General features: G+C 36.2%; 2 protein-coding genes across 2 annotated transcripts; both read left to right on the top strand.

Annotated features, from left to right (window-relative positions):
* The first annotated feature begins 6669 nt into the window (after positions 1 to 6669).
* LOC131067179 (uncharacterized) lies at positions 6670 to 7674 on the top strand. Its single transcript, XM_058002130.1, has one exon. It carries the CDS (start codon positions 6670 to 6672, stop codon positions 7672 to 7674), a length of 1005 nt encoding a protein of 334 aa, XP_057858113.1.
* A 4079-nt stretch (positions 7675 to 11753) lies between these two features.
* Positions 11754 to 12164, top strand: LOC131874153 (uncharacterized). The gene has a single exon (XM_059217398.1). It carries the CDS (start codon positions 11754 to 11756, stop codon positions 12162 to 12164), a length of 411 nt encoding a protein of 136 aa, XP_059073381.1.
* The last annotated feature ends 13331 nt before the right edge of the window (positions 12165 to 25495 follow it).

Below are 25495 nucleotides of genomic sequence, written 5' to 3' on the forward strand. Positions count from 1 at the left end.
CCTCTCTATCTCTTGTATTGGACCACTTTCACCATGATCTGTATTTGTGGTTGACTTAGTGGGATCACTCCTTGTCAACCCTAAATCAAGCTAATTTGGTACACATTTTGTATATTTTTTCTGTGATATTTAAAGATGTTCATTTGGATCATTAATTCATCATCCTAGAATCATTTAACCTCGTAGAGAATTCAATGAGCATTTACTCTAGAGGAACACTTTGACTGATGCACTAAAGGAATATCATTTACTAGTGAATCAACATCTAAGATATTTATTATATTGTATGTTGATCTACCACAATTGCAAAGTCACTATCTAAGGGGTTGACCTAGGAGAACTTTCCCCTAGGATCCACAACATCTTTATGGTATTTTTAAATAGGTCAATCCTTAGTGACCAAAAAGAAGAAATGAGGCTAAAGTGTCAAACGTTAAAAGTAAGTACAACCATCCTTCACAAGTACTTTCCTAAAATAACATTTGATAGCTTGATGCCATCACTCTCATAATTAATAATATTTAATCTAAACTACTTTATACTTATATGTGCATCTTATTAAATTAATATATGTTGAACACAATAAAACATTATTTTTCTTTCCAATTATGGAAAAATATTATTTCATTTTCTATTTTATCAGTCTAGAAATGAATGGTTAACTTGTATTTCTCTCTTATTCTCTCTTGTTAGTTGACAATCTTGACATATATGATGGTGCATGGGGACTCTACTTAAATATCACTTTCTTTAACTATCAAATAAATAATCAATAGAATTTTAAACATCATTTCTATCAAAAAATGATAAATAATATACTATTTTTATGGACCGAAATTTACCTCTAACCATTGAAGTGAGTGTGATTTAAAAATAAGAATACATGGGAACAATAGAAAATATAAAAATTCTAATATTAGTAGTATTAATTAATAATATATTTTTTAATAATGAAAAAATAAATAAATTTATACATCAACGATTGAAACATAAGGAATGACGATTTAACAATAGTATTGAAGAGAAGAAGAACATTATTAGCTGCACTATGTGACCCACAACATCAATTTTAAAAATAAAAATTTCTCGAAAGAAGAGAACAATTTTTTTTTAAACGTGTATAATTTCACATTACAGGCGAGTTGAATCATTGCACTGTACAACTCGAAGCTCTTTTCTGAGGCCTATTCTCGCTTCTAAATCTGATGGGCACTCCCCTTCTAAATTCCCTCACATCTTCATACCCAGCAGCAGCCTTACAAATCTCCAAAACCTCATACAACTCTCCATCCTCCACATCTCCTTCAAATCTCTTCACCAAAAACCCATTTTCTTTCTCAAACTTATACCCAACTCCCTCATGATCAACAACAATAACGTCCTTCAAATCCGCATACAAAACACACTTGAGAGTCCCCTTACTCAAACTCTTCACATGATCTTTACCAGTCCAAGGCGAGTCTCTGTACAGCCGCCGGTCAATATACCTGTTAACATCAAACTTATCCAGAAAAACATCACCATCCTTTTTGGGTGCCTCAGTAAAGACCACAACTTCATAAATCTTTGCCAATTCGGACAAAAAGTTATCCACACCAGGCCTTTTCATGACATAGTAAGGCCGATTCTGGGCACAAATTATGAAGTCATTGCGCTGAAGAGGCTCAAGGCTTGCCTTGATCAAAACATCAAACAACCCCAAAACAATTGTTTTGGCTTTTGTTTTCTGTTTTCTTCTTCCCAAAGATCTCATATTTAGATTCCACTTAGGCCCGAATAAACTCACAGGCCTTTCTCTTTCCCTCTCACGTTCACGTAAGCTCTGTATTTCTGTATCAGCAGTCTTACTCACATCATAATGTATAGTAATGGCTTCCCTCACGTCTTCACATTTTGCCGCCATGTTACAAAACTCCATGACTTTCCAAAGCTCTCTGTCGGATAAATCCCCATAAAAAGGTCTAATGGGAAATGCATTTTCTGGCTGCATTTTATAGTTTTGAGGATTATCATCAACTAGTATTACGTTCTTGAGGTCTCTTCCCAACTTACTGAGATCTTTATAAACTATGCCTCTGTTTCGACTACACGAATCTCTGTACAAGCGGTGTTTTATGCTGTTGTGGACGTCGAGCTTGTTTAGAACGTCATCTGCGTATTCTTTTGCAGCAGAAGTGAAAATTATGATTTCGAAGTTGGTTTTGGTCAGTTGGAGTAATAAGTTATCAACTGCGGGTCTTTTTTGTACGTAACAGAGAGCTGAGTGTTCTTGAAGTTCTTCGACCAGGACCGTGAAGTCGTAGTGGGATGGTGTGGCAGAGAATGTTACATTGATCAGAGTGTTATCCAAGTCCAATACGATTGTTTTGGCTGTCTGAGATTGTGGCGGAGGAAGTATCTTTTCTCTGTTGATCTCATCGACGTTTTTCCTTGTGTTAATTTTCTCCAGGATTGACTCCATTTTTTCTCTTTTAACTTTCGTTCCTCAAATTGAATACGGGTAGGAATGGCAATGGGAATAGGAGTGGCCGACCTAAGGTTTGATATAACTCCTCCAAAGGTTACCATTATTTGATTTGAAAGGAGGCGTCTATTTTATTTGGCCCATAAAAACCAACTATATTTTGAAATAATTTAATGATATTTTTGAAAAACATTCGTTGATTTAATAATAATAAAGATTAAAAATATTTTTATAAGCAATTTTTTTTTTTTTTTTGTTGGGGATAAATTAATAATTGCTATGGGACAGCACTATATACATCTTCAGTTTCATGTTGTCTATTTGTCCTACTACCAAAGACCGAGCTTTGCATTACTATAATGTCCAAAATTGGTGCATTACGAGAAAAGAGCTTTATCCCTGGACCCCAAGTTCCAAGTAAGTATGTCAAAGATAATCCTCCTGCAATCTAACATAAAAATCCATAGGCAGGACCCTCTGGGAGGGTTGGTTTCTCTAAATATTTGGATAGGATTCCCTCTATTAAGGTATTTGTGGTACAGCAAGCGAGGCCATTTGAGGTGGGGGGTTTTGAACATCCTCCAGACCAACTTGGCACCCAAGGCTTTGCCTTGATTGTGAAGGTTTTTAATGCCAACTCCTCCTCCTTCTTTAGGTTTGCATATCTTGTTCTAGGATATGAGTGATATTTTACGATTGTCATTAGCACCTTTCCAAAAGAAAGTCCTAAGATTTTTATTGAGCTCTGCAAGTTTAGAAGAAGATAAATGTTGAAAGGAGAGTTGGTAAATGGGCATAGCTGACAAGATCAATCTAACCAAGGTTGCTCTACCTACAGATGAGATCCATTTTCCTTTCCGAGTGTTAATCCTGGACTTGATTTTATCCACCAAGTTGTCCCATAATTTTGAGGGTCTTCTACCCTTGTCAAGGGGAATGCCTAGGGATTTGCAAGGAAGAGTTCCTTCACTAATCTCAAGGACATTGCTGATCACTTTTCCTAAGGAGGGATCTATGTTGAACATAAAAACTGTAGACTTGGCCAGATTCACCTCTTGACCCGAGGCTAGCATATAAGAATTAAGGATGCCTTTGAAGGCTCTCGCTTCCTTTACACTTCCCTTCCCAAAAAGCATGGTGTCGTCGACAAATTGCTGGTGCGTAAAGGGAGGGAGGCCGCTGGAAATGGGGATTCCTTGGATCACACCTTCCTCTTTGGCCTTAGAGATGGATCTACCCAAGGCTTCAGCCATGATGATGAAGAGGAAGGGAGACATAGGATCTCCTTGCCTAAGCCCTCTTGAGCTACTGAAGAAACCTTTCGGGGAACCATTAACCAAGACCAAGAATTTGGGGGTGGATATACATTCAAAGATTAGGTTGATCCAGGATTTGGAAAATCCAAAGGCCTCCAAGCATTTGCATAGGAAGCGTCAGTCAACTTTGTCGTAAGCTTTGCTTATGTCTAATTTGACTAGCATACTTGGTGCCCTATTGAGCTGGACCGAATGAATGACCTCTTGAGCTATAATAACCCCATCATAGATTGATCTATCTACTACGAAGCCAATTTGTTCTTCACTAATGATAATGGGGAGAAGATTCTGGAGTTTGGCTGCTAGAGTTTTGGTTAAGAGTTTGTACAGAGTGTTGCAAAGGGCTATTGGTCTAAAGTCATTAAAGCTTTAAGGATTCTCCTTTTTGGGGATGAGAGCTAAGAAGGTATTGTTGATTTCTTTGAGAATCTTACCAAAGTTCCTAATACCTTCTAAGGCATCTGTGATATCTGTCCCCATAAAACCGCAATATTTTTGGAAAAAGCTAGTGGGGAAGCCATCCGAACCCCGGGCCTTGTCGGGATTCATCTTCATAAGGACAAATTTAACCTCCTCCTCAGAGAATTTCTTTGATAGGATTTTGTTGTCGTCATCATTAATGAGTTTTGGAAGATTCTTCATAATATTGAGTTGGCCTCTGAGGTTGGAGCCTTCAATATTGTTTAAGATTTTATCAAAAAACCAAGTTGCCTCGGAGGCAACATCATCTGGTTTAGACTGGATGGAACCCTGACAATTCTTAATTTTAGAAATTCGATTGACCCATCGCCTCTTCCTAGTACTATTGTTGAAAAACTTAGTATTTCGGTCCCCATCACTCAACCAAGTCTCCCTCAATTTTTGTTTCCAAAAGATCTCTTCATTTGAGAGTGTCTTTTCATACTCAGAGAGTAGAGCCTTTTCTTTGAGGAAGAGATGTTCATCCATCCCCTTCTCAAGAACCTCAATGTTAACATTCTTAAGATCATTTTCTATTAGGAGTTTTTTATCAAAAATATTTCCAAAATTAGTCCTGTTTCATTCTAAGAGCTTCCTTTTGATAAGCTTTAACTTGCTTGTGATAATAAACATCTTCAAACCAGAGAAAACAGAGCTTCTCCACCAGTTCTCAAAAAACTTATCATCTCTGAACCACATGCTCTCAAATTTGAAGGGACATTTTTTAGGGGAGTGGTCAGATAATATGATTAGTTGGAGTGGGAAATGGTCAAATCCTGCTAAAGGGAGGGGTTCTGTATTCAGGGTAAAGTTAAGCTCTGAGAGCCCTCCATGGATAAAGAACCTATCTAGATTCTCAACATTGTTACAGAAACCAAGCCTTCTATTATTCCAAGTGAAGGCATTATTTGTCATTTGGATTTCCAATAGGGAGTTCTTATTGATCCAATGATTGAAATCTACAACCGCTGGAGGAAGTTTGTTGCTACCTCCTCTTTTGTCTGCTACCTTAGTGATAGCATTGAAATCTCCCCCAATGATGCATACATCATTTGGTAAACTTCTGAGGAAAGACTCTTGTTCCACCCACACCCTAGCCTTATCCCTATTTTGGATAGGACCGTAAACGTTAATCAATTTGAATCTTAGGTTATTTTTATAACTTACTACTTCTCCTCTCATCCAATTTTTATTAATCTCTAAAGGTGTAAACGAGATGACTCTAGAGTCCCAAATGATGGCTAAGCCCCCTGAGGCCCCTGTAGCAGGGGAGTGCTTTAGTTGTCTAACGCCTAGTTTTTTCTCAAAAAAGGGCTATCTTAGATAAGTTCATTTTGGTTTCTTGGATTAACATTATATCTGGTTTAGAATCAGAGATGCGGTGCTTTAAGAAGCACTATTTGTTAGGGGCATTCAGACCCCTAACATTCCAAGTTATGATTTTTATGGCTCTGTGGGGAGGAACTTCCCCTCCCCTGCATTAAAAAGAGTACATATTTTAGACTAACCCTTGGCTTCTCCATCCTTTGATCTTAATTTTTTAATTTTATTGATTTAACAAGAAATTTCTTATTTTTATTTTGACTTAAGAAATTATAATTTTTTTGGAATAATTTGGAGAATATATATGTTTGCATCTCTATCTTTATATAGCATATTACAACAATATGAGATGGGCAGTACATATCTAAACCACAAGTTGCCTTCGACTAAGTGGCTATATGTAGAGGGGTCTAACATTTTCAAATTTTTTTTAATCAATTTAATAGTAATTAAGATTAAACATAATTTTATATAGAAATATTTAAATTTATTGATTAAAAAAGAAATTAAGTTATTTTGTTTTGATTAAAGAAACTTAATTTTTTTGAGAAACAATTAAAGTACATAGATATTCATATCTCTATCTTTATATAACAAAATTAACAATATTAGGTGGGTATCATACGTCTAAACCACAAGTTCCATTCGGTTGATTAGTCACATTTAGGGGGGTCACATGTCATCATGGTCACCAATTGTACTCAACCAATTGAAGTGCAAGCTTTTGAAAAAATAATATATTTGATTTATATAATTTTCAATAAAAATATACTGAAGTCTTTAATATTTATATTTAATATTTATAAAAAATCATCAAAATGTTTATTATATTGAAGATATATATTTACATGTATACATATGTTTAAATTAGTTTTTATAGATTTGACAATCTCTATTAAATAATCATTTTTTTATTAAATTATTTTTATAAAAATATTTGAATATATTTCAATTTTCTAATAAAAAGGTACCACAAAGTATAATCCATTCTCCTCTTTAATATTAATAATCTAAATTAATAGTAAGATAAAACTAGGACTAATAAAGGGTAAATAAAATAATATTAAAACACTATTAGATTTAACAATCCCTATTTTTTTTGAATTCATGGAGAGCGGGAAGGTGCTGCGCGAGGAGTTGCAGGTTGGGATTCAGCATGGGAGGGAGACAAGGGAAGGAGTGGAGAACACAGAAAGGCAGAAGGATAGTTATGCAGACGTGGGGCAATCTTCAAAAAATTTCACAATAGATGTGTCAGAAGAAATCGAGGAGGACCTGGAATGTTTGAAGGATCTCACCATTATCTGCAAATTTGTTGGACCGAGATTCGAAAGGAAGAAGATTCAGGAATGGATAAAAGAAAATTGGGACACTCCTCAGATCACCAAGTTTTTATCGCGTGGCTTCTTCATTGTTATCTTTGCAACGGAGGAGGAAAGACAAAAAGTATTAGAGGGCGGATTATGGAGTATGGGATCGGCCCCTCTGTACATTCAACTATGGCATCGAAACTTCAACCCTTTGAAGACTTTTGCTTATGACAAGCCCCTCTGGGTCAGATTAAACTACTTACCAATTGAATATTGGACAGAGGAGGCTCTCTGTAAAATTGGTCGATCGTTGGGTACCCTGCTCGAAATTGACAGAGAAATCGTGGAAGGCGACTCATACCTGTATGCCAGGATTTTCATGGCGGCTGTGAGGAAAATACCTTCAGAAGTCACACTCGTAGCGCAGGGACAGGGATGGATTCAAACAATGGAGATAGAAGAAGATAAATACTTTTGTCTGGAATGTGGAAAACGGGACCACTCGTCGAGGAACTGCAAGAGCACAAAAAAAAAAATGCAGACAATGTGGAAACCTATAGGCGCAGAGACCACGCAATCCAGAGGAGCAAAAGACAAGAAAGGGCAGAAAGAAGAGGAAATAATAAAGACGTCTTCAGTCAAGGTAGCAAATGAGGAGATCTTAAAGAAAAAGGACCCGAAAATAATACAACAAACTGCAGATGAGGATAAGACGATGCAGGATAAACAAAATTGTAGGGAAGCGGAGGATGCAACCAAGGTCAATTTATCAGATAATGATAGTCACATTGAGGAAGAGTGAAAGACAGAGGTAGAGGAAGAAGAGGATGAAATGGACATCTGTGACATCAGAACAATCAAACAAACTACAACCTATGGACATAGGACTGGAAGAGGCACTGTTGGAAGGAAGTCCAATAGGAAAAAGAGAGAAGAAGAAGCCGAAGAGAAAGGACTCTTAAGTGTGTCTGAATTTTTAAGGAGGAAGAGTACCAAGGGGGGGATCAACCCTCTTGGGAAGCAATGAAGATTTTAAGCTGGAATGTCAGGGGACTAGGGGCCCCTGACAAACGTAGGATGGTGAAGCATCATCTTAGTAATACATCGTGTGACATCATTATGCTACAGGAAACTAAGCTCAGTTGTGAGGAAGGGGAAAGGTTTGTCAGATATTGTAAGAGGTGGGAAGGACGCTTCCAAATGGCTGAAGGCAATTCTGGAGGTTTGGGGATAGTGTGGAACCCTGATAAGGTTCTGATTACAGAGGTTAGTGGGAACAAGAATTGGATGACCTGCATGGCACATAATAGAGACAGGAAATATGGAGTGCGGATTTGGAATGTGTATGGACCAACTAGTTCAGATGAAAAAACCAAACTTTGGGGCGAGCTGGAAGATAGCATTTTAAAATGCACTGACAAGAAATTTATTGTTGGGGGAGATTTCAACACCATTTTGGATCTAACAGAAAAAAGAGGGGGAAGTAATAGGATCAGTAAGGAGATGCTGGAATTCAGAAATTTTGTGCGTAGGATTGAAGCAACGGATTGTATTCCAGTGGAAGGATGGTTCACGTGGACCAATAGAAGGCAGGGGTTCACCAACATTGCAGAGCGGCTGGACAGGTTTTTGGTGGGGGAAGGATGGATTCTGGAAGGGATACCTACCATTGCCAGTACTCTCCCTATTAGCACTTCGGATCATTACCCTTTGCAGATGGACATTGGGACTGTAACACAAGGGGGAGGTGGCTATTTCAAATTTTAGAACATGTGGTGGAGGGAGAAATCTCTCAAGAGCCAACTGGAGCAATGGTGGATGGAGTGCAAACATATTCAAGGTACTCCCAGTTTTTGTTTTGTTAAGAAATTGTTGTTTGTTAAGAACAAATTGAAAATATGGAATAGAGATGTCTTCAAGAATATTTTCGAAGAAAAAGATAAGATTGGGAAGGAGCTAGAGAAGCTGAATTTGATTGTCATGGAGAAAGGAATGACTAGTATCGAATTTGAAGAAGAAAAAAGGCTGAAGAACTCATTAAATGAGATATTAGCAAGGGAAGAGATTTATTGGAGAGATAAGGCTAGAGAACTGTGGATTCGAGAAGGAGACAAGAACACAAAATTTTTCCATGCCTCAGTTAAGGCAAGGCGGATCTCTAATCAGATTTCGGAGATAGAGGGCAGCAATGGGAATGTGCTTTCTGATAGTGGCATTATTGGGAAAGAGGCAGTTAACTATTTCCAAAGTCTACTGAATGCCAATATGGAGGAAGATGTTGAGGTAGTGGAAGATTTGTTGGTGAATATCCCCAACCTAGTCTCGGGGTCAGACAACATTATGCTAATGGCTCCCTTCTCGATGGAGGAAGTGAAGTCGGCGGTGTTTGGACTTCATCCGGATAAAGCTCTAGGGCCGGATGGATTCCCGGCTAGGTTTTTTCAAGTTTGTTGGGAGTTTGTGAAAGATGATATTCACAATGTTCTTGAGGATGTCAGAAAGAAAGGGAAGTTCGTTAAAGAAATTAATAACACAATCTTAATAATGATTCCTAAGAGAGTTGGGGGAAAGCGCCTAGGTGATTATAGACCAATCGCGCTATGCAATTCTATTTACAAAATCTTAACTAAAGCTTTGGCAAACAGATTGAAGATATTATTGCCAAAACTTATCTCAAGGGAACAGAATGCTTTCACGCCGGGACGGGAGATAGCAGACAGCATCATATTGACAGCAGAAGCATTACATACCATAGTCATGGAAAGAAGGCGAGCTATGGTGATCAAACTGGACTTTACCAAGGCATATGACAAGGTTTGCTGGCAATTTCTTCTCAAAGTTTTAGGGAAATTTGGGTTTGATAAGAATTGGATTAAAATTATAGAGCTATGTATAAGTACGGTTCATTTCTCTATTGCAATGAATGGCTCCCTGTATGGTTTCTTTGGAAGCGGTAATGGTTTGAGACAAGGGGATCCCATTTCCCCGTCCCTTTTTGTCCTAATGGCAGATTCGTTAAGCAGATATGTTCACAGACAGAGGGATATCAAGTTATGGAAAGGATTGATCTTTCATGAAGATTTGGAGGCTTGCACGCATTCTCAATTTGCCGATGACACGATGCTATTTGGGGAGGCAAATGTACTGGAAGCTGAGGTTATTAAGAAAACTATGGGATTGTACGCCAAGGCAGCAGGTCAGACAATAAATGATATTAAATCGGTGGTTTTCTTTTTTAACACTAAGAGGATAGTTCAGCAAAGGATAAGATCAATACTGAAATGGGAAGTAGGATGTCTGCCGTCAACTTATTTAGGGGTTCCTATGTTCACTGGTGCATCCAAACCTATTCTTTGGGAAGATCTCATTTCCAAATGCGGGAAAAGGACGGAGTTATGGAAAAATAAATGGCTGGCATTGCCTGGTAGAATATTACTCATCAAATCTGTTCTTTCTACTATGCCTATCTATGCAATGTCTTGCTTTAAGTTGTCAGCGAAGGCGATAAATGCTTTAGAGATTTTTCTTAAAAAATTTCTATGGGAAGGAGTTATGGACAACAAAAAGATCCCGCTGATTCATTGGAATGTCGCTTGCAAATCCAAGACAAATGGAGGAGTAGGGTTAAGAAGATTAGAACATTAGAATCTAGCTTTGGGGGCGAAGCTCATATGGAAAATGTACAGGTCGCCTGAGAAACAGTGGTGCCAGATAATGCAGAAGAAATATTTGGATAATGATGATCCCATGAGAATTCTTACTGCTGATTCGCTGATTAATGGATCAACAACCTGGAAATTTATGAAGGAAAGTAGACACATCATCACCAATCATATCTCATGGAAAATTGGGAATGGTCGAAAAGCGAGATTTTGGCACAACTCATGGAACGGTCATGTGGAAGTCATCAAGGTACTGGGAGCACAGGAATGGATCCACCTGGCAGAAAGAGAGTGTGGGGAATTTGTGGTAGACTACATTGAGGAATTCCCTTTAGGAAGTGGTCTTTTTAGATGGAAAATACCGAATAAGGATTATATCAGTTTGGACAGTAGGGAGAAAGTAAGAGAGATCTTAGAGTCAAGAATAATTGTACTAAATAGGGAGGAGGATGAAATTATATGGTGTGCAGCGAAGTCAGGAGAATACAAAGTAAACCTGGGGTATCAAACCATGCACATAATGCAAGAAGTCACTGAATGGCCATTTCGAGTTTGTTGGGACAAGATGGTTGCACCAAGAGCTGGTGCCTTCTTGTGGACAGCTTATCATGGAAGAATATTAACAGGAGAGAGGTTGAAGACTTATGGCATCTATGGTCCCAGTGTATGTGTCATGTGTAAAATGGCAGAGGAGACAACTAATCACTTATTGTACGAGTGTCAAGTAGCGAGAGCTTGCTGGAATTGGGTGAAATTCAAATTAGGCTGGAATTCGGTGTATGATGAGAACTTTAACCTATTCATAGGTAGGTGGCCAGTCATAAATCAGAAGTCACTTTGGGGATCTTTATGGTTGATTTCCCCCTCAATGGTGGTGTGGCAGTTATGGAAAGAACGGAACCGGAGAATCTTTTGTGAGAAAGAACTAGATACTAGTAAGATTGTTCAGAAAATTAGTGAGGGAATTGCTGAGATTGCAGGTAGGAAAGCTGAACAGAGGAAAGTTGGCTTTATTTCGAGTTGGGATAAAGAGGTTCAAGAGATGTGGGGCAATTTAAGGGCCCCTGGGGTGGTTATTAATAATCAGAAGAATAGAGCGAATGAGGCTTGATGGAAGACCCCAGAAGAAGGCCAGTTCAAGCTAAATTTCGATGGGGCAGCTAAAGGAAATCCAGATGAGGCAGGGTTTGGATGCATTGTTAGAAATAGCAGAGGGGATATGGTGGCAGGCTGTTATGGTGGTCTAGGAGTAGCTACGAATAATGAGGCAGAAATTTTAGCATTAGAAAAAGGACAGAGATTGTGTATAAGAGGAAAGTTGTTCCCAATTATCATTGAAGGGGACTCCCAGATCATCATCAATGCAATCATGAAGGAGGATACACCGAATTGGAAGCTCAGAAGTCATGTCAAAATTATAATTGATCTACTTAAGAGTATTCCGGAGTTCAGATTAGAGCATATTTCTAGAGAGGCAAATAAAGGTGCGGACTTCCTGGCCAACAAGGGAGTACGTGAGGATATTAAGACAGAGGTTTATTTATCAGAGCTAGGTTGGGAAGAATTATGCATAATATTGAATGATGATGCTGCTCCAGAAATGATTAACATGAGGATAGGGATAGGATAGGCGGGGATTTGGTCTGCAGTTTTAACAGATATTTCAAAATATTATTATCAGATTGTTCCGACTTGGCATTGCTAAGGGGAGTTGAAATTTCAATTTTGGAGGCACAAAGCTGCGAAGTTCAGATATTTTTCCAATATCTTCTCGGACAACATTTTTTTGTGTCTTGTTCCTAGGGAATTGTTGATCGATGTGAGAGTACCGCTCATGGGCTTGCTAACATAAGGAGATGTGGAAGTTTCAAGTGGAAATGGATCACGTTTGGCATGATTTGGCAGAGGAAGCTATGATCCGTGAGCATTGCGATGGGATGTAGGATTTAAAGTGCGCTGGCTGGTTAATTTGTGGAGACAGAGGCCGAGTTACCAACATTTGAAGGTGGAAATGGTGCATCACTTTGGAATGAGCTGTTTATGCAGGGATGAAGACATATAGAGGCAATGTAGATGTCTCTTCAACATAGACGAAAGTGTTTTTGGAGAGATATGAAGACTGGTGGTTGGGATACTTGGAGGGGAGAGACACTGGTGGGATGGAGTCGTGTATGAAGCTGTGCTATGCCCATTAGTAGATGTGTTAGGGTTCAGGGAGGTCTGCGTTTAGATATTTGATGGTTTCTTCTGAGCTATGGATGGACAGAGGAGGATTCAGATGATCCGGAGGAGGAGAACTCGGACAGTGAACGCAGAAGAGCAGAAAAAGAAAGGAAGACCAATGAGATTGATGAAGCTTGGGAGCTAGATTTATTTGCTTTGCGATGTAAGGGAGCTAACCCCTCTTGTTAGCACTTATCTAAATAAAAAAAAAACAATCCCTATTTTATAGTCAAAAAATTTATTAAATTATTTTAATAAAAATTATGGAATAAATGTTACTTTTTTAATAAAGAAGTCAAAGTATAGTCCATTCTTCTTTGTCAACATTAGTAATAGAAAATGACCATAAGGTAAAACTAGGATTAATTAAAGATAATGAAAATAATAAGAAAACTTTATTCTTGTTGGTTTATAATTCTTTATTTTTCTTTAATAATCTTAGTTTTGGCACATTCTTATTTCATTTTGTGAGGTCAAAATGAAGAATGTTTTAATTTTGTAACAAATTATGTCACACATTTTAGATTTATTTTTTAATATTGAGTTAATTTTCTATTTTTTTAATAGGTAAACTACAACTTTATGGGGCTCCACCCTAGTATTAATTAGGAAACATTATTTGCATTCATATATTATCCACAATTCAAGCTACTTATCTTCCCCAAATTTGTCAACTACCATCCTATTTAAACCCTTACCACCTACCTTTCTATCTATCATTACTACAACAATTCATATACAAATCCCCTTGTAGTATCATAAGTTTGAAAACTAAATCCAAAATTTGAGGTTTGTCCCTATTTTTTGCACTATGTGACACCCCTATCTATCTATAACCATGCTATGACCAAAAAGAATCCAAAATTTGTAGTATGTCCCCATTTTTACCCCCTTCCCCTATACATTTTTTTAAAACTAACAAAAAAACCAGCCAAACCCCACTAAATCCTAACATTGGACAACTTGGGCCTTCCTTGAAGTCTTCATTGAATAATTAAGACCACACAAGCTATGAGACTCCAAAATTTCTACCGAAGGGAAGGTTACATCAAAACCTCCCTTTCCACTACCCTTGACCACAGTTGAGCTCACATCCTTAGCATCACTCACTAGCCCCTCAAGCACCATATATTCTTGTAGCCACCCATGTCTAGATTCCTTTGTTAAATCCACCATATTCTTGAGAAACAATGCATTTCATGCCATAATTTCTCACCTCTGTGTCTCCTTTTCCTCATCTACTAAGACCAGTATTGGGAATTTTTTTCACGTCCTTCCCCTTTACATGGAATACATAGTAATCTACAAGTTAGGGGATCATTGGACTTTTATCCACATTCTCTAGAACATCATCAAGCACTCCTGAATAGCATTTTTCATCAAATTCTTACACAACATACCCACCATTTCTTTATCTTCACCTACATCAATGAGGTACATCACAAACATCACAACACTGTCTATGTTGACCTTGTATCGATGCTCAACTTTCAAAAATTTCTCATCTAGCACCCTATAGATGGCACAAACAACCATCTGATGTCCAACATAAAATAATTTATTTAACTAGTTCTTAGAGACATCACCTAGAAAGGACATGTGTTTCTTCTTGCAACATAGACATACAAATGTATCCATGGCCAACTCTCTGCAAACCTCAACTATCATGTATGCAAATATAACCTCCACCACATCTACTTTATAATCCTCTCACAACCTTTTAATCATACATTTCATCATTCAATAAACACCTATCAATTTTAAAAACTTGTCTCTATGTTTTGTTGTGCATTCCCACAAACAAATCTTGCAAGAGTCATCCTTTCTACCCAGGTGGCCTTCACACCACTTCCCACCTTTTTGCCTAATCTCCACTATAGCTTTCATATGAGTCTCAATATATTGCTCCATATTCCACAATTGATAATCGATTGTTCCAACTCCCTCAGATCACTCATTTGCAGATCATACCCTCACCAACTTGCAGGTTGTAATGATTGCTTGGATATATAAGGACATTCACTTCCTACTCTATCCACCTCATTGCCACCCACCTCTTATCTGGCTCTAGTATCCACCCTTGCAACCTACATGGAAAATGCATCTACAACTTGATATCCTTCCCTATAAATGTGTGAGACTCTAAAATACTCAAGTCTATTAGCAATTTCCTTAATCAGCCTTAGCCACATCTCTAATTTCCAATATGGAATCATGCCTTGCCTACTTGCATTGATCATGATGAGGGAGCCTCCTTCAAGACAAATTTTGTTGGCCCTAATTTCTAACCCAAACTTAAGTCTTAATAAAGAAACTCTAAATTTGGCCTCACTATTGATCATCACTCTTAGATGTTCAAATGTCTCATTCAGAGTTTTGGGTTGGTGCAAGAAGCTGAGTCCACTTTTTGGAAAAAAAGCGGAAGTGTTTTACCTAATTTTTCAGATTTTGCCACATTTGAGCTGAAAGTTAGAAGCACTTAGAGATTAAATCTTGGAAAAAGTCAATACAAAAAAATATATCCCTCTAAGTCTACTTTCCAAATATGTTATTTATTTTAATACCCACATAATAGAAATTGACTTTCAAAATACATTTCTAAATATCACTTTTAAAAAAATTTCAGGACTATACCATGCACATGTACGACCCACACTTTTTGACACAAATAATTATTTTTTTTCAAATCATCTTGGGAAATGATTTGTAACACACTCAAGATTGATGACCATATTTTTTTAATTTTGTTTTTAATATTTTAGTTTTTATTAATTTTTTATTGGTCCTAATTTTGTGTAGATTGATGACATTTTTTTTTTTTCAAAAATTCAAGTTTATGGACTAGATTCAGTATAAATTAAATAAAAAATAGAGAAAATAATATTTAAAAAAAAAAAAAAATACAATTCAGAATCTACACACTATAATATGGAATGGATTTTAATTTTGTGAAAAAATCCTCTAATAAGAGGCATGTAAAATATTACATAAGTTCGTATTTGTGCTTTCATTAATCATAGTTTGAATTTACAGGTCCAAGTCTAAGGTCTAGGCATTCCATGCCTATCTCATACCTAAACCCGAGGTAGAAGACAGGCTGTGGGATCAAATTTCACAAAACGGGGGCCCGTTCTTCTTCTTTCCTCTTCATTGCAACTATTAAGAAAAAAAAAAAAAAAGGAAAAATAGGGCGAAAAAAAGGGGGAAAAGTGTTTTTGAAAACAGGGGCCCATTTCTTTTACATAGCGGACCCCCATTTAGAAAAGGAATGAGGGCCTGTTATAATTCACCTCAGGTCCCCGTTTCAATTGCTAAACGTATCCCTATTTTAAAAAACTGGGCCCCCGTTCCTAGAAGCGTGTTTCCCAAAGGGAGAAATTCTCCCTAAGTGGGACTCATGGTCTTCCACTTACCCTTTTACCCTCATGGTATCTCACTATACATGTTGCCCCACTTAACCCTGAAGTCATATTTAATTCATTTTTATCCATCTAATATCCGAATCAGTCCATTTGACATCATCTGTTAGATTACTAGGAAGATTAGCCTTCCCAACCCCATTAATAGGGGGAAATTTAAGGCCCACGAATGATTTGGTCATCTCGTCATCCCAATTTGTGAAAACACACTCTCTCAATGTTTACTTTAGGTAGCTATTGTGAGTAGCTTCACCACCAGCCCTTCAATTTTAGCTTTCACCTCAACTTCTACCATTTCTAGGTTCCTTCTAAATATCCCACACAATGCTTGAAGGTAAAACCTCCCATATGTAGCCAAACAATGTCTTCTTTTTACTAGTTTCCTAATTAACTAGTCAAATTTTCAATTCCTATGGCATAGGATTGTAGACACCTAAATTTGATTAATCTAATTAATTGAATTTATCTATCCTAAAAGTTGTTAAATTAAAAATTTATATATTATTTAATTAATTGGTGTCCCCCTCCCTTCTAGATAATTAATTTCATTAATTATGCTATGGTCACCTTTAAATTAATTACTCGACAATCATAAATCATTTAATTGATAAAAATCCCCTCCCTTCTTCTATTAAATAAATAAAATTCATAATTTGATTATTTAATTCATCTTTTTTGCTCTTCCATTCTTTTCCCATTTCAAAATTAATTAATTAAATTAATTCTATTTCTCCATGTACCTCGTAACTTTAACCCCTATCTAACCCTTCTCCTAAGCCTAAACCACCAACCAACCTTGGTTTCTCAACCAACCCTATCCATTCTAACCACCACCCCCTTGACACATTAGTGCACATTTCTATTTTTCCTAATCAAGCGAAAATAAATTTTATATTTGTGTGTTTCTCTCCCAAATGGACATATGGCTTACCTTCCACTTGTCCTCTTTGGCTTAGCCACTCGTCCTCTTCGAGGATGAATATGGAATCTCATTCCACTTGGCATGCTAAGGATTTCCACTTGTCCTCTTTTATGACAAGTGCCCCTTTTCTAAGCCTCTTCTCCTCTCCATCCTAGCCTATGTAATCCTCCCATTTTTCTTCACAAATTATCCACTTTTTCACAATCATATCATCGCAATGTTAGTTTATCCATGCACATACAACCATCTTAGATCCATCTTTAGCATAGTTTCTTGCATAATTCATCATCATGGAGCATATGATAACACACTTGGAAGCATAAATCGGGCACACATCATAGCAGCGGACAGTCAATTCAAGGAAAATGGGAGAGTTTGCTACATTATTGTTTATTAATTTTCTTTCTTCATTTTCTTTTTAGCATTCAATCTTGTATGTTTTAGTAACTTGTGTTTGCTTAGGTTTTTAGTCTAGTATCTCAATCTTTTGGTTTAGCACTCACGTTTTTATTCACACAGTTTGGTACACCTGGTGGGACCCACTTCACAGGTCATATCTCATGTTTTTTGTTGTTTTAGTGTGTTATTTTTTGCAGATTTTAGACACTTGTAGGAAAAAATGTACTAATAGAGGTTGATTTCTACTTCGATAGAAGTCAATTCAGCTCTAGGTTAATTTTGAGAAATTATGGGAACGCATTGTCAAATAGTCAAAACACGACCAGAAACAAAGGGAATGCATTCACATTGCTATATGGATGGTAAAATTTAATTTTTTCTCTTGGGTTTTTTCAAATTTTGGTACGCATTTAACAATCAAATGATAGGTTTGTGGCTAAAAATAATAGGTTTGCATTTTATTTGGTTTTCCTACAATGTTTGATTAAAATTTTGCATCCTGTAACTAAAACAACAGGTTTCCTAAATGTTTGTTTGGTTAAAATTGGACTGACAGGTACTAATCTGCTAACTTGCCTTTGTTTTTCTACTTTTTGCTAACATTTTTGTAGATTTGTTAGTAGAAGACCCCAAAATCTAAATTACTAACTTATTTGTTGTAGAGCTGCTAAAGACAAGTACACTAGAAAACTAAACTTTTGTGTTAAAATAAATAATGTATCTTTTGAGTAGTTAGAAAATACATTAGTTTACTAGGGGAGTGAATCATTGTTTGTCATGTTTTCATTATTTAGATTAGATCACTAAGATAGTATACAAGTATCCTCTCCCTTCACACCTTCGAGTAACCTTAGGTGTAAGAGAAGGCGTATTATTTTATTAGTGAGTCTCCCTCCTAGTGCTATATGTCAATGAAAGGGAATGACTCAAAGAAATACTCTCGATTTAGTCAACCATATAAATGGGCTAGGGTGAAAGCCCAAGTCTTCTTGGTGAAAAGTGTATCCTGATGATTCCCTAGTATCCACATTCATGTGGGATACATAAAAATCCTCTCATAAGGACTAAGATAGGTTCTTAAGTGGGTCATTGCTGGATGGATAGCCACTAAGTCTCCAAATTATGACTCGACAACTTTTTTGTAGTGGAAAATAACACATTCTCACTAATTTATGGAATGTGGCTTGTATCTCAAAGCTAACCCTTCACATTCATTTCATTGTGAGGTATAAATTCTTTGATTTCAAAAAATGAGATCCAGTTTGCCCGTGTCGTGGTGGGGGAGCTAGTGTCACTAGATATCTACATATCCACTTTATCTAAGGTATTGCTATTTCTAGAAAATGACCTTAAAGAGTGTAATACCCTAAAAATGGTCATCTAAACCATAGGCCCCTTGATCTCGACAACATCACCAAGGACCTAACCAAAGGTAATTAAAATTAATCTTGAGCACACAATTAATTTCTTCAATCATTAATGTCACATGACAAATTAATTACTCTAAAATAATTAAATAAATATTTAATTAATTGATCATTTCAAGTAAATCATTTTCAAACAATTATCCTACTTATTTTATTAAATATCCTAGTATATTTAATTAAATAAATCAATTTGCCATTAAATCATAAAAAAGTGAATTAATTGAAAAAAAAAGAATTCAAAATTGAGAAAAGAAATCAAATGGAGATAATCTTGAAAATCAAATTAAAAATTGAAAAAATCTTAGAAAAGCAATTAAAACAATTAAATCTCAAAATTGAATGAAATAGAGAATAAATCAGTTTTTATTTCTAATTTTATCTTAATTTTAGTTCAATTTTCTTTAAAACTGAGAAAAGCAACCAAACACATCAATTCACCTAGATTGTGCTTCTTCTTGGAAAATCTTGACCGGTCATCATCATTTGATCTCAGTTGTTGGTTTCTTTCTGAATTTTCTATAAATTCAGGCTCTCATCTCCTAATCAAGGATCCTAGAGAATATATTATTATCATGTTGTTTTTTCTCTAGGTTCACCAAGATTTTATATTGAGGATATTTTCATATTAGTTATTGCATATTTTAGAAATCACTTAGCTTAATATTTATTCATAGCTTAATCATGTTAGCCTAATATTCATTAATCTTGCATATCTTGCATTTATCTAGCTTAATCGTGTATCCATTTAGCTCAATTTCATACTCATATAGATTAAATCCTTCATTTAAGTGTTGTCTAGTCACTGGCATTGCATATAAAAATCTGAGAGAAAGACTAAACTCTCATCTACTTGAAGGAAATAGGTCGCTTTGTGATGGTTTATTATTAATTATTGATTGATTTATTAACCATGCATCTAATGACGTATTGAAGTGTTGTGTATTCCATATATAGATACAATCCACTTTTCACACACACTTTTGGCACCCATCGTGGGGCTCTATAATTTCATTTTTGGCCTTCCAAGATCGTTATTTTATTTTCATATTTTTTCCGTACAGTCTCTGCAAAAGGTCATACGAGTTTATGCAACATACATGATGAGTGTCTGCAACATATAGCATGAGTTCTGTAATTTGTCATTCGGCTCTATGGGAGTCATCGTACGAGTAACTAATTTTGTCATTTTCTTCAAGGTTTACTCATTCGGTTTAGTGAGAATTCTCGTATGGTCAGGTGAGAATACTCATACGAGTTACTGTTTTGTTGTATCAAAAACAAAGAGTTTTGTTTAGGAGTTTGCTTAAAATTAGGCTTGTGGAAGGTCACTAAATATGGAATATAATATTTAAGTATAATTGACATTTTCGCTTCTGTTCTTGTCAGGATGTTTGAAAGGGGTTTCGAACCTCCAGGAGCTCTAATACAAAATCTAGTTTTTGGAGGATCTTCCAAATTTTAGACTTAGTCAAATTTCAGGGCATTTCAGCATTAGGAGTGAAAAATTTGTAACCGAGATTTTAAATTAGGCTTGTGCAAGTCCACCAAGAGATTTGATATCTCACTAAATTTTTCTTCTTGCAAGTTTCTAACAGTTTCTTGTAGGCTGGAGGAGTTAGATTAGGATTTTTTGAAAAACAAATTACTTTTCAGAGTTTTTCTTGAATTAAATTTTGATGATGCAGATGCTAACCCTGAATTGTCTTCTGTCTGCTTGAGATTTTCACAGCCTAACCGGTTTCTTATAGAGTACTAGTCAAATAATTTATCAATCAAACATATGTCTGTCAAAGAATCAAATACAACATGACTACTAATGCATTGGTTTTACAGGTTGCCTAAAGAGAATTGACCAAACATCGTGTATTCTTTAAATTCATTTTTAGGCACTTTAATTTCTATCTAATTAATGAACAAGTCTATCTTTTGTGTTATAAGAAAAATCTAAGAGGTAGGAGAGTATGCTCTTGTCTGCACAAACAATTAGAAATCTAGACCCTTGAAGCTTTTTATAAGTTTGAGATTTATGTACCTTTAGTGGGCCTGTCACAATGGCAAAAAGTAATCGCCCTGTGAGAATGACCCAAGTGAGTACAACTAGACTTGAGCATTCCAACTCGCTATAATAAATAGGCCTCTGGTGATTAAAGTCTTAGAGGATGAGATTATTTGAGTTTCTTTTTTGAGATCTCTCATATTGGACATTTGTAGGGCCTCGCGGTCTCAATCATGTTTGCATGACTATAGCTTGTTTTGGTACCTTGTCAGGATATAGGCCTCAATCATGCTTGCGTGAATTCAAGGGCTAATTTCAAATGAAATTCATGACTAAGAACTATAAGATAGAGGTTACCTGATTCCCCTTCGAAAGGGGCATAATATTTGTGCAAGAGAGATAGTAACTCTCCCAAGATACTTGCACTATCGTGCCCCCATTAGCATTTGGAGTCGGCTAATACGGAATGAGAATCCATTGCATGAGACTCAGTGGCCATATTCTGATTATCTATTGGGTGTGTACCTTATTCTACAAGAAAAGGTTTTCTTCTCTAAGCCAAGTTCCATAGGTTTAGTGTGTTGTGCTTGAAATTCATTATAGATCTTGCGTATTTTCTATGTTTTCATCCTTGAAACTGAAACTGAAATACCAAAACTAGAGAAAACAAATTGACAATGTCAACAACACAGTGATCAAAACTTTGTCCGTGTCAAAAATTGGTCTCTGTTAGTCATCAAAACTCAGTCCTAGTCAAAAATTGGTCTTTGTCACTCGTCAAAACTATGTCTATGTCAGAATCTTGTCTCTGTCCAATATACTATCGTACGAGTCTACTGAATTATCATCTAGCTATATAACTATTTTCATATGATTCTTCATTGGTCCTATCAGAATTGTCGTCTGAGTATACAAAATTGATGTTCCATTGTTAGATAATTGTCATCTGGCCCTTAGCATATTATCGTATGAATAACTATCATACTTATCATATTGTCATCTAGAGGTCATTAAATTGTCGTGCAAGTTTAGGCAGCAACTCATATGAGAAAGTGGCTTTATCATCTGGGAGTCGCTAAAATATCGTATGGGTCTGAACACTCTATCGTATGAATTTATGATTTTGTCAGTCCAGAAACTTGTCTATCTACACACTTTTCCAAAATTATCATAATTGTTTGATCAATCTACAATGAGCATAAATCAAGTCATCATAATTCTAAGCATAAAACAATCTTGATAGTGTATCCCTATCGTTGTGTTGCATGATTTTGTTGATCATCTTTCGGCTAGTTCAATTAGCTACTTATCAAACTTAAAGTCACTTAGATCGCGTCTTATACTGGATAGATCATTCCTGAAACTAGACTGAGTCTTAGTCACTTCTCTCAAATCAAAATATGTTTCTTAGATCACATCTTATACAGGATAGATCTTTCCTGAAACCAGACCGAATCTTAGTTACTTCTCTCAAATCACTACGTCAAATGAACAACTAGCTTCAATTTGATCTTGACTTCTGCATCACATCTAGCTCTCGGTCCCGTCGGTTGTAAATGCCTATTCAAACCAGAAGCTCTTCTAAAAATTCTAATGAAAGTAAGAAGCCCATGGTTACCTTGGCCCAACAAATTCAAGATCTCAGAGATAAATATATGACATTCAAGCCCAACAACAAGATTCAATGACCCCTATTGAGATAAAATTTCATGATATCAAGAACACTAGACTTCAAGAAATAATAAAACAATTACATAAGGTGAAACATAAATTAATTGAAAATCAAAAGCCAAATCTCATACAAAATCAAGACACATCTTCACCAAGACAAAAAGACATGTATCCCCTAGATAGCCAATTTACACCTTTGGAGCAATATATTGAGTCAGCTTTAGAAGAGATTCTTAAGCACAATCTTATCAGATTGCCTAAAAACACCACATGGGAATGTGAAATTTTGAGTAATTATTGTGCATATCATAGGCATAACAAACATAAGACTTCAATATGCATGAAATTAAAACATAAAATTCAAGACCTCCTTGATGATGGTGTTATTGAAATTGAAGTTCCTAAAAATTCACCTAAAGAGAAACCAGATTTCATTTCCAAGAATGATCAATATTATGAACTTGTGTCTAGAAATGGCTCACATGTCACCTCCATCTCTTCCATGATGCCTCCATCTCCTAAGTCTTCTCAACAACAATCTATACCATATCCCTCAAATAATGAACTTAATGATGAAACTCTTCATGTTGACCCTCAAGGGCTATCTCAATGGCCATCCCATCCAGTGGTTGAAAAATATCCTACCTCCCTAAAATCCCATGAGGATCCCATTATACCTTTCTATTTCTTCCAAGATAATCCCCTTCCATCTCAAGAGCAAAGCATCCTTCCTCAGAAATATCATGATGCCTCTTCCACCTTTTCAAATGATCCTTTTCAAAATGAAGAGTAAAAAACCTTCCTACTCTATCTGATGGTCCTTTCCATGTCAAGATCAAAGTATACCTTAATCTCCTTTTCATAATCCTCCATGTTCATGTTAAGGATCCGCCATTCCTACAAAGCCCTCTCATGATCCTATAAGTCAAAATATCTATAAACGCTAAGGGGTAGACCTTCACAAGCAAGAACCCCTCCATGTTAAAGACAATATTAAGGGTCATGGCCTCAGTGACATTCCTCAATATATTGGTATCCCTACTAAACCAAAATCCAAATACACACCTTCCCCTTCATCTCTTCCATCTATTTTAGGACCCTATATCCCTCCATTTCTTGTGCAGGATCAATAAAGTTGTACATCTTTGCGTACCTTCCATCCATATAAAAGGACACATAGGCCCAGTGAGAAAAAGAAAGCAAAATCAAAAGATATATGTGTTCCTAAGGCACTTGTAGAAGAAATGTGTTCCAAGAAACTGCAAAAGCATGAAAAATCAAAAACCATGTGGATCCCTAAGCATCTCCCTGGAGCACACCAGTCTAAAGAGAAATCCAAATCAACAACCAAGATTGTTTTTCCTCCATTTTGGATCCTTATGTCCAGAAATCCCTGGTTGTTCCTCCATCCAAATCTCAAAATTTGAGATCCACTTTTCCTCCATCAATCCACCATCCCTCAAGATGTGTGCCAATGGTGATCCCACAAACATTTTCATCCGCTCATGTACCAAACTTTCAATATCTGATCCATTATCCAACACCTGTTTTTCATCCTTGCATTCCCCTTATCCAATCCTTTGCATGAGACATTACCCTAGTTTCATCACCAAATCCAAAAACTAGGGAAATCAACATTGGAGATGTTGGACATGTGCACTTAGTTGAGTCCTTCTTGGAAAGACATCTTTATGCTGGACCGATGAACTACCTACATAAAACTCCCTGACCCTATGAACAACATGAACCTTAAATGATACTATATCTAGGGGCCAGGTTAGTTCAGGCTTTGCTTCTGCATTGCATATCATTTTATTCAAAGCATTGCATTGCATATAGTGTTTAAATGCATCGCATTCGCAAATTTTTTGCATTTGCATATAGAAACATTAATAAAATAAGGCAACTATCCAAGTATGTCATTTGTTTGCATTCAAGATAAACAAGGATCGTCTCCTTTCTTATATATTTGGACATGAAGTCCTTGAGGTCATAAGGTCATTCTTTTTTCAACATTACCTTGTGACGACGCTTTACTTATGGTTGGGTAGTGATTTCACTAATTGAGACCTGTTAACCCAAAATCTATCAATTTCTATATCTCAAACACATTAACAAAATCTATAATTCATTCTAGATACATAGTTGATAATATGACTAGTGAAAAATCTACAAATTCTACTTCAGCACCACTGTAATTGTCACACCCAAGTAGGTTTCATTACTTACAAGTCAAGGCAAAAAACAAAAAAGAGAAAAAGTGTTATTACAAATATTCATCTCAAGGCAAAAGAGAAATGGTATATAATTGAAATATCACACATACAAGTGCAACAAAAATATTGACTATGTTAACATGTGAGTAACTCCATCAGGGCTATGGATGCCTACTGGTAATGGAGCAATATTCGAGAAATTATAGTCTATAACCTCGCCAGAGCTCTAAAAGCTTGCTAGCAATGAGGCTCTATTCGGGATGCTTTTGAAGTTAGGATAATCCACGTTTCTAGTCATATAGGATGCTAAGGATCTTTAGTGAACACAAGAGTAGGAATGAACTCATTTGCACTCAAATTGGCAAAAGAAGATCAAAGTTTCAAGAATCAATGGCGAAGTTTTTTGCATCTCCATTTGTAAATCCTAATCACTAAGTGTGTTAATTTGGATGTTCCAAGGGACCTTAAGGATCTATTGACCGCTTATCTATGAAATGTTTTGTACCTCCAATTCAATTGATGTATTACAAAGTGCTAAACAAACACGATCATCCTTGTTCTATTAGGAAATACATCTCCATCATGAATATTGCATTAACATAGATCATATCAAAAATTCATTGTCTCTACATGGATTTTGTAGATCATCATGTCATGTAGGTCTGCATACTAGGGGCATAGCTGAAAA

Source organism: Cryptomeria japonica, chromosome 3, assembly GCF_030272615.1.
Source record: "Cryptomeria japonica chromosome 3, Sugi_1.0, whole genome shotgun sequence".
Taxonomy (NCBI): Eukaryota; Viridiplantae; Streptophyta; class Pinopsida; order Cupressales; family Cupressaceae; genus Cryptomeria; species Cryptomeria japonica.

What these genes read in the sequence shown, in the direction of transcription:
- LOC131067179 (XM_058002130.1), top strand. Translation starts at nt 6,670, where the DNA reads ATGGAGAGCGGGAAGGTGCTGCGCGAGGAGTTGCAGGTTGGGATTCAG.
- LOC131874153 (XM_059217398.1), top strand. Translation starts at nt 11,754, where the DNA reads ATGGTGGCAGGCTGTTATGGTGGTCTAGGAGTAGCTACGAATAATGAG.